Genomic DNA, 10,824 nt, shown 5'->3' with positions numbered 1-10,824 from the left:
ATTTACTTTTTCACAAAAATCAAGGCTGGTTTTTATAGCCTTTCCCCCTTATAATAAATTATGGCAATCTTTTGAAAACCATTTGGATGTAATCAGATTATTTTTTAGACACACATAAAACGAAGCACAGGATATATCCTAGAACATATTGTGCCACAGTTATCTATTTTCCTATTTATGTTTTAATTTTTTTACCACAATGGCGCTCCCTGAGTTGCTCAAAGCTTGGGTTGTTGTGTTATAACCTAACTCTGTTTTAAGCTTCTCCACAACTATTTATCTGCTGTTTTCCTTGGTCTTGGTTTTTTCAGAACATCGTTGTTTAAATTACACACAGCACACACATTTTTACCTATTTAAATAACATCTGTAAGTTGGTGGCACTGGATTTCCTTTACTTTAGAATATCAGACTAAAGAGGGTCTAAATACAACTGCATGACACGCTTTTCACGCTTACATTCGTAAAAAACTGTGAACCAATTATTAAACTGCATGTGTTAAATTTTGAGGTTGCAAAGTGACAACATTCAAGCAGTATGCATTCTTGTGAAGCACCTGAATGTCAGTGTTGAGGGGGCTTTTTAATTGCCCGTTTCTGGACCACATCAGAGGGATAATGGGGAGGGTTAGGGAGGATGAAGGGTTAACATGTGGCCGGGGAAACCTGAAGCTAATTAAGTCTCAGGAATGCCCCACTCAGACACTGAGGTGCAGGATCTCCCAGAGTGGGTCGGACACGGAGAGAGTCAACTAATCCCTGCTTCCGATTCCTTTTATTCCTCACTAAGCGCAAGTCCGACCAAAGCCTGGAGCTGAAAGCAACAGCATGGTTTGGTTTCAGCTGTGGGGAATGAGGACTTAACCCGGAAAGCTGCAAATAACTGTTTATTTTTTTTGGTGCTTCATGCAAAATGGTCTTATTGGCATCCGCGCTGTCGCTGTTGCTCTCTTTGCAAAGCGTGGCGCACGCATTGGCGGAGATTTGCCAAGGCGCGCACTGCTTTGGCGGAGGCACAGGCGATCCCAGACCGTGCACAGGAGAGCACTGTCCGGGGAGCAGATCTTCCAGACTGCCTCGGCACTTCAACCCCGCGGCGCAGGCCAGAGGTGGAAACGCAGCGGTCACCCAGCACCATGCCCGCCCGAGCCCCCAGAGAGCGCCGCTGGGGACCGAGCCGTCCGTCCAGCTGCTGCTGCGCGGGCGCCACGGTCACGGCGGCGGCGCGCAGATCGGATGCGCCGATGGCGACTGCGCCGTGAGGCAGCTCCAGCAGCCCAGGAATGAAACCAGAGACTGCAGGGGGATCGAGTGCAGGCTGCCGCTGGGGATACGGCCCAAAGCTCGGGGGAGATCCTGTGTGGGAGAGGGGTGTGCGGCTGCGGGGGAGGAGATGCCCCCGGTCTACCTGTCCGACAGAGCCGCGCAGTTCCTGGGAGACGTTCCGGAGTTTGGAGCCTCCGAGCTCGGCGGAGCCCCTTTGGGAGTCCAGCTCACATGTGACATAAAGCCAGGTCTGCTTCAGTGACTTTCCCCGTTCATTTGGTAAAAGCTCCACATTTCAGCCTCGGTCTTCAAAAGAGCGGCTAGAGGCGTTAAAACGAGCCGAGAATTTATCTTTATTTTGTTTAATCTTTACGATTAGTACCAACAGTCTGAGCAGTTTAAAGGTGGATCTGATCTACTGGGGTATAACCAGCCAAAACACCCCAAACTTCCCATAACAAACCAAACTATGATAACGCTTTAAAAAAAAAAAGAAAAAAAAAGGGATTTGTTGAATTCCAGTCTGTTGAGCTGGAGCTGTTCTCAGTTGATCCAGATTGTAAAAGTCTTCTGATTTATTCTTCTTCTAACTTCAGTTTGAGTTTTTCAAATCTAAACTGCTGCAAAAAATGATTTCAGGACAACTTTATTAGAGGCAGTCTGGTTAGTGTGGTTGTTTAACAATAATTTATTTCTTTAAAACTCCAAAACCAAATGTGTTGTAGACGTTTGAATGAAATTTGGATATTTAGTTGTTTTCAAGAGATAAAAGTAGGCAAACGTGTCATTCTGGGACATTCTGCTCTTGTTTCCTGCTGAGAGTCTGTTTTCCCCCCAGCTTGTATCTTAATGAGCTGAAGTAATGACGATCAGTCAAAGCGTTAAACACTGGAGCCACACACACACACACACACACACACACACACACACACACACACACACACACACACACACACACACACACACACACACACACACACACACACACACAGATAGGTAGGAAACTTGGGGTTAAGTGCCTTGCCCAGGGGCACATTGACATGTGGCAGGAGAGGAGGAAGCTGGAATCAAAGCTTATAGATGACAGGGTTCTCACATTGTTGTCTAAAAGTCGTTTCCATCCACCCGTCCGTCCGTCCGTCCGTCCATCCATCCATCCATCCATCCATCCATCCATCCATCCATCCATCCATCAGTCCATCGGTCCATCCATCCATCCATCGGTCCATCCATCTTTCCGTCTGTTCGTCCTTCCATCCATCCATCCATCCATCCATCCATTCATCCATCCGTTCATCCATCCATCCATCCATCCATCCATCCATCCATCCATCCATCCATGCATCCATACATCGCTTCATCCATCCATCCATGCATCCATCCATCCATCTTTCTGTCTGTTCGTCCATCCATCCATCCATCCATCCATCCATCCATCCATCCATCCATCCATCCTTCCATCCATCCGTCCGTCCGTCCGTCCGTCCGTCCAGCCATCTGTCCAGCCATCCGTCCATGCATCCATCGGTTCATCCATCCATCCATGCATCCATCCATCCATCTTTCCGTCTGTTCGTCCTTCCATCCATCCATCCATCCATCCATCCATCCATCCATCCATCCATCCATCCATCCATCCATCCGTCCATCCGTCCATTGGTCCCACCATCCTTCTGCCCATAGATCTACCATTTGTCTGTCCATTTGTTGTTTGCAGTCATCCATCTGATAGCCTTTAAATTCATAGTGAACCTCTGTCTGACTAAAGGTTTATGGGTGGAACATGCTCCTTTATCATGTGGACTGGATGTGATTAATTTGAACAGAAGCCAGACGTCATAAAAAAACACTTGAAAGATTTTAAAGTAAGACAGATTATGGAAGCACATGTTTGTGTTGTAAAAGTATGCCTTCGTCTCCATTTGCACCAGTTTATTCATATAATAAGCATTTGAAGTATGTCTTTATGTGATTTAGCTTTATAACTTTCAATTACTTAACACCCTTTGTCCCATCAATAAATGAAACAAAAGTGAAATTTTGTTTTAAATCGAATCTTTTTGCTGACCATTGAGAAAAAGGACGCCTGCCGAGCAAATGTAGCTAAGCTGGAAAAATACCTCAGAGTTAATTAGGTGGAAAATGTCGACTGCTTTGATGTTTGTCCATGCAGCAAACGTTCAGTGAACTTTCATACAGCTTGGCTAAGCACATGCACAGGGCCCCCTTGTTTGCACGTGCAATTAAAATATTTCAAATTAGGAAACAAAACAGAAATTAATCTAACTTGATTTTGTATGTCCCGTTGTTCATTGTGCATCAATTTTACCTCAGGGGAGAATGAAGTTCCTTCAGAAGATGCCCTTATCCTGCACCTCCAGCTGGCCAAGGGGCAGGAGAAGCTGGTGGAAGCCCTGCGAGCCCAGCAGGTGATAATCCGCGACCTGCAGCAGAAGCTCGTCGACCAACAGGAGGCGCTTCTCGCACAGCAGCGCGAGGTCCTGCAGCAGCAGCGGCACATGTACGAGCAGATGGATGCAGTCAAAAGCCAGTTCGGCCAACTCCTAGAGACGGTCAAGCACGTCTCTTTCCAGGGTCTGCAGGGAGAGCTGCAGAACTACTTTGAGAGTCACTTGGCGGGGCTGCAGAGCCAGGCCCGCAGCCATCTGCAAAAATCCTACGCCGTGCATAAAATGGACATCGACTCTAAGGTGATGGATGTTGTTGAACAGACTCAGTTTCCGCAGCCTCTGCGCGGATGCCCTTCGCCCTGCGGATCAGAGGAGTTCTGTAATTTTCAGAGGGATCCGCCTCAGTGTGAGAAATGCACCATGTGTCCGCCGGGGTTTTTCCTCATCTCGCAGTGCTCCCCAACGGCAGACAGGATGTGCCAGGTACGACTTCCGCGATCCTGCAAAAGCCTTAATGCCGCGTCAATCTTAGTTACATTTTACAACATTGCAATCTAAGATTACAATCTGTTTATTGGGATTTTGTATGATAGACCAACAGAAGGTTGGGCATTGTTGTCAAAGAAAGTCCTCCTAATTCAATTCAATTGAATTCAATTTAAATGTATTTATATAGCACCAATTCATGATACACGTCATCTCAAGGCTCTTTACAAAATCAAATTCAATCAGATTATACAGATTGGTCAGAAAGTTTCCTCTCTAAGGAAACCCAGCAGGTTGCATCAAGTCTCTCGAAGCAGCATTCACTCCTCCTGAAAGAGCGTAGAGCCACAGTGGACAGTCGTCTGCATTGTTGATGGCTTTGCAGCAATCCCTCAAACTGATCAAGCATGAAGCGACAGTGGAGAGGAAAACTCCCCTTTAACAGGGAGGAGAACCTCCAGCAGAACCAGAACCAGGCTCAGTGTGAACCTCGATTGACTGGATGTTAGAGAAGACGGAGCAGAGACACACAAAAGAGACAAAAAAAGCACAGAAGCACGTTCTGTGAAAGCCTCAGAGGATTAGTGAATATACAGCCTCATGAAGACCAAAGAGCCCAGCAGACAAGTCAGAGATGAAGTTCTGGTGAAGTTTACAGCATGAGTTAGTTGTAAGACTATATGCCAGGCTTTGAATGTCTAGGAGAGATCCGTTCCGTCAACCGCAAAAGGAAAGAGTACGGAGCAAACACAAAGATACCAAAACCGACAGACCGGACAAGGAGGGCAGTAATCAGAGAAGCTGCAAAGAAAACCCCATTGTAACTGTGAACAAACTAAACTTTACCCAGAATATACTATCTCATGGTGAAATATGGTGGTGCCAGCTTCGTGCTGTGAGGAGGCTTTCATTTCAAGAAGAAATTCAGCTATGCACCGCTTTGTGTTGGTCTACAAACAAACAAACATAACAAAAAAAAAAATCCCTATAGCGTGCATTGTCGTTTGTGGTTATAATGTGAGAAAATGATGTCAGTGAATTTCAAGCAGTATGCACGGCTTGGCAAGGAAGTGTACCCGCAGCATGTTATCTGTCTATCAGGCTGAATGCACTGCAACCATTGGTCATCAGCTCAAATCCAACTTTTAAATGTGTCCCTTCTCCTGCACACCTGAACCAAGTGGCTAAACTGCCTCTCTAGCCTGCAGTCGACCTCTGCTAATGAGCTCATGCTAGTGTCAGGTGAGTTGAAGCAGTGACGCGTCTAAAAGTGGCAGGAATCCGGGCCTCGAGGACCGGAGTTTCGGATCACAGATTTAAACACAACCCACAGTGAATAGATGTGTTAGTTTTGATTCCTCTGAATATCTTTCGAGGAGATGTCGCAAACCTAATCTGCTCGACAAGAACAAACTAGTCCAAGGAAATGCTTTAATGATAACAATAAAAAAAAATTAACCATGATTGTGTGGATTGCAGGATAGAGACGAATGTCTTGAACTACCACACATATGCGGAGAGCGGGTCAAGTGTCTTAACACTCCTGGTCAGTTCATAACATCTTTGTTTCATTAAATATTCCCCACATAGGGATAGCCTTGGCAGAGCTAACCTGAAGCCCTTTTTTTCGTACAGGTGGATTCAAGTGTCTGGGGGTTTCGGAGAGAGAGGCAGTGACAGGCCTTTGCGGTCACGAATACTTCTACAACCAGGAGCTCCAGGAGTGCCAGGCCTGCTCGGATTGTGACGGGGAGCCGTTGGTCGCCCCCTGCACAGCTGTCAGCGACACAGTCTGCGGCCAGATTTCAGAGAACCGACTCTCCCAGGTCTGGGTGGCAAAGGTGGCTCCTCCTCCTCCTGGTACACCCGGCTCCCACATCTTCCCTGGACTGCAGCTGAACGTACGAGGCAAAGAGAGCAGCGATCTGCTGTCCAACGAGGCCGGGAGGGTGACCTTCCTCCAGCACGGTCTGGTGTGGTTGGATCATAACTTTGCTATAAAGCACTGCTGCAGGAACTTCCTCCAGGTTGGGATGAGGCTCAACAGGAGCCAGGAGGAGGAAGGCCAGGACCTCAGTGGCGTCCGCATCGAGCAACCGGACGGGAAGTACTTCCAGGGGGTGAGCGTCAGTACCGGCGTGGAGGTGGAGCCGGGCCACATCTTCGCTCTGCTGCTGAAGAGTCCCAATCAACACTGCAATCAGAGCAAGGACCTTCACGTCTTTGAGGTTCCCACTCCCTCGCTGAGTCTCCTCTGGTTGTCACATGACACCGGCGCTGTGGCCATGACGGCCCAGATGTCCCTGCTGGCGCACTACCAGACCAGCTACCGGCCGACGTTCCGCGTCACGACGGTGTCCGACCCCTACATGATCAGCCTCACGCACGACAGCCGAGGGGTGCGCTTCACGGAGAGCGGAGTGGTGAAGTTCGTCATCCAGCAGGCGCTTTACTCCATGGGTCACACCTGCGTTCGAGAAGGCTTCTCCTTGATCGCCTACACCACCCGGAACGCCACCGGACTGAAGACGATGCAAGCCTTCAAGACAGGCGTGAACTACAGGGACACCTCCATCACCCTCTCTGGCGCAGCGATGGTGGAAAGCAAAGACATGCTCACCTTTGAGATCACGTCTCCGTCTCAGTGCAACATCCGGTACTTTGGGGACAGCACTGGAATCAGCATCTTGAGTCTGATCTGGATTCCCTCTGCCGTGTCGTCCGCCCTGACGGCCACGGTCTCTCGGACCGGTCTCCCCTCTGGAGCCGTCAGGAATAAGCCGTTGCTGTTCCAGCAGATCAGCCCGGACACGCCGCAGGTTCACCTCGCCCGTTCCGGGGACTCAAACGCCCGGAAGAACTTCGTCTTTCACGAGGCGGGGACGGCTAACATGGCTCTCAACCTCAAACTGATCCACTCGTGTAATATAGTCAAAGTGACTGTGCAGAGGGTCGGAGGCCAGGGCCAGCAGGCCGGTCCTGTTGCTCAGCAGGTGTCCGGATCGATGCCCGACGGCAGCGAGTGGACTAGCATCGGACTGAGAGCCTCTTTTCAGGTCCAGAACGGCACAGCGGTTTATGTTACTCTGGATTGTATCAGAGGACGTGTGAACCAAATAACACACGAGGGGGGCACAAACATTTCGATTCTCTGGGTTGCACTGTGATCCAGGAGGATGGGGCATCGTCTTCAGGAAACTTTGGGAAAACTCAAAAGTCTGTGCTTCGCCTGAACCATGGAGCATATTCCCGTCTTACCAAAGTACAAACTTGGACAGCGTTGTTGATTTTCATGTATAATTCTTGTTCAAACATTTTTCTTTTTTCTTTGGTGCAAGTGCTGAAGCGATTCAGCTGGTTGGACAGTGACCAATTCAAAATCAATTTGAATGTCTGAATATGCGTGTTAATTTGTGTCAGGCTGTGTGCATACAGTGGTGCTTGAAAATATGTCAGTATGCACACACATTTAAATGCTTTATTTCTTTTTAATGTATGGATCATATAGATTTTCATGTATTTTTTTTATTCCAGAATATGTGTGACATATCTTTATGCCTGTATGACTTCATACGATCAACCCTTTAAAGCAAATGTGTCACACAAGAGCACCAGTGCTGCCCTTTAGGTAGAGAGTTTACTTCAGCAAAGCAATTTAAAACAGTTCCCTCTGACCATCAGTAGTTAAATCCGTGTTTCAGTAGTTACATTTTGCATCTTTTTCTACACTGTCAGGGGTTTGATCATCTAAATTGCTGTGAAAAAGCATCAGCCCCCTTTAGGATTTCTTCTGTTTGTCCTCCAAGTAAATACGAAGTTTGCAAATGAGGATTTCTTTTATTAAGGGAGGAAAAGCTAACCAAACCAACCTGAGTGAATGTGGAAAAAGTAAATCTAAAAGTGACCAGGGCCATTGTTGGTGGCAATAACTCGCAACAAGTCTTTTAAATCTGGTGTTGTTTTTGGCACAATCTTCTCTGCAGCATTGTCTTAATTCAGCTACATCAGAAGTTTATCTTGAGCAGGAAAAGCCTTTTTTACATCACGTTACAGCATCTCTGTTGAATTTCGACCTGGACTTCGACTGAGTCACTCCAAAACCTGCAGTTTGTTTTAGTCATTCAGAAGTAGACTGATCATTAGGCTCTTTTCCATTACATGTGAAAAGCCCAGCACGAGATTCCATACTAATTTACACGAAGAATTTCAGGTTCCTGGGGCCTTAGTTTTAAAGGAGAAAGGTTCTGGTCTAAGAGTAGGATTTCTTTAACAAGTCTGGAGCTTCATTTAATTGGCAGAGTTTTGTGCAGCAAGGCAAAACAGTCTGCTGAGATAAGTTTACAAATCTATCCACTTTATGCTCTTAAAACCGCAGTGTGGAAAGATTTACATACTGGCGGCCCAGCTTGTGATGCACTAAATTAATTACAAAACAACTTCGCTGTTAAGCCCGTAAGAACTACTACAGAAGCCATGGAGGGTCATAAATGTGACAATGTCAACATGTCCTCCATGTATTAGCTACTGCTAATAGTTACGGTAATTGTGTGAAATGGTTTTTGTGTGAAGTGGGTTTTTTTCCCGCAAAACCAGTTGTGTGTTCTCCATCTTGCTCTGCAGACGAGTGGCAAGAAGATCTCAGTCTGCCTTTGTTTGTTTGGCCCATGATGTCTTCTTATCACCACCTGCTGGACCGGAGGTGTACTGCAGTTTTCCCCACAACTTCCTGATACGTCATTGGGCTGATATATATATATATATATATATATATATATATATATATATATATATATATATATATATATATATATATATATATATATTTATGAAAACACATTTCATATTAGAATCTTACATGAAAATCGCTATCAAAATGACCGCTAGCAATATGACACTTTTGATACAGAAATCTAGGCTTAATGAAAGTATGTTTATTACTATCTTAAAGGTTATTGTTGTGTTTTCTTTAAATACTTTTAATCTGATAAATGAGCCTCATTGGAACCCATATGCTAATTTATTGAATACAACTGTAGAAAATGTATCGTCATCGCTATATTACTGTTGGTACTAAGCATGGACTGCAATAAGTGTTAGCTAATTACTTAAACTTCCTGATATTAGACCTTCATGTGCATGTGATATATTTGGTGACACTTATTTAATACATCCAATAAAGGTTCAGATAGGTAAGTAACGAGGTGGTAAAATTGTTAAGAAACTACCTCTAATTTGTTTCTTTGTTACAACTTTGGCCTGAGGCAACGTTTTTCAATAAAACCTTTTTGAAATGAACCAATGAATTTAAATTTTTCCCAGTAGCTCCATAGACCGATGATTATCTGGGGTCAGTGTTTCCAATGAACCCAAGTCATGTCATTATCACGATAATAACCAATATTATAGCGTATTGCATGTTTTTCCAGTAACTGTAACCCTTTAACTTATCATCTTACACATCCTAAGCCGTTAAATACTGAAACTCTTCTTATGTTGCTGAGAGATGTTGGTTGAACATATTTCAGGAAGGCAACAAAATGTCTATGCAGGAATGTTGATGCTTTTTATATTTATTCAAAACAACAGGAGTTTAATATTTTGCATAAAGGTTGGGTTAAAGCAGTGTTAAGAAGCCCAACATTGCGCTTTAGCTTCTATATCGGGCATTTTTATGCACATATTACATGATGTCTTTGTTACACATCTGTCTTTGTTATTCTTTTAGTGAAAGAAAAGTCTCTCAGTAAAGAGCTGTTCATGCAAAAATGCTTCTGTGTGTGTTCGGTCTGAACAGTTTGGCATAATGAAGTGTTGCAGAGACTGGGCAGCAGCTCTCACTTCATCGTTCTCGTTTCTTTTACCTTTCTTTAAAGCGTGCTTTATAGTTCAACACCATATTATATAGGTAGTTTAGCCAGAAAGCCAATTCCATTCTTGTAAAACAGTTTCCCTGCTGTTTTTCTCTAACAATGTACAATTGAGAAATAAAACACCTTCACAGTAAACCCAAAACATATGTAAGGGACATTTTGCAGGATTATTGGTGACCATAGCTATATGGTCTGTAATGCGTACGCTGCATTTATCCGTTGTGGTGATAAGGGAGCTTTGCCTTTTGGTACATCTCTGCTGACTCGTCTGCCCCCGTCCCAGATAAGACAATCAGTAAGAGTACGAATAGTACTAGCAAATCAGGTATCATACTTAATAGAGCCCACATCTGTCTTCAGAGCTGGCTTTTGCAGAATTTACTTTTGGGAACTGATGTGATTTTTTTCTCTTTCCTGTTGTGGAACTTATTGCATACCTTACAGCAGAAGTGTCAAACTCAAGGCATGTGAGCTGAATCTGGGCCGTCAAGGCAATTTATCCGGCCCTCAAGAGCCGAAAAAGGCATGTCATATGATAAAGTAGAGGCATTTATCCTTTTAAAGTGTGTAAAGTGGCTAAAACTGTGCCTCCTGTAGCGAATGTTGATTTTTGTTTAACTGTGTAGTAACAGCTTCCTGCTGATGTCAGTTTTCCCACAACATATTAAAACAAAACCAGAAATGTCCAAAGAGTTTAAAGTGCAACTCACCCCAATGTCAACTTTTTTGCAGATAAACTTTTCAAATGGGCCTTAGGGTGCTAATTTTGTGTTACTGTGAATTTTTCTTTT

The 10,824-nt window shown here is 44.9% G+C and overlaps 1 protein-coding gene across 1 annotated transcript; it reads left to right on the top strand.

Moving 5' to 3' along the window:
* The first annotated feature begins 704 nt into the window (after window positions 1-704).
* Window positions 705-8,920, top strand: si:ch211-37e10.2. Its single transcript, XM_012876283.3, has 4 exons — window positions 705-1,514; window positions 3,601-4,160; window positions 5,643-5,709; window positions 5,799-8,920. Exons 1-4 carry the CDS (start codon window positions 914-916, stop codon window positions 7,328-7,330), a joined length of 2,760 nt encoding a protein of 919 aa, XP_012731737.2. The 5' UTR covers window positions 705-913; the 3' UTR covers window positions 7,331-8,920.
* Window positions 8,921-10,824: the final 1,904 nt, after the last annotated feature.

The sequence above is a fragment of the Fundulus heteroclitus genome, chromosome 21 (assembly GCF_011125445.2).
Source record: "Fundulus heteroclitus isolate FHET01 chromosome 21, MU-UCD_Fhet_4.1, whole genome shotgun sequence".
NCBI classification, from domain to species: Eukaryota; Metazoa; Chordata; class Actinopteri; order Cyprinodontiformes; family Fundulidae; genus Fundulus; species Fundulus heteroclitus.
This window is presented reverse-complemented; position numbering and strand designations above follow the sequence as displayed.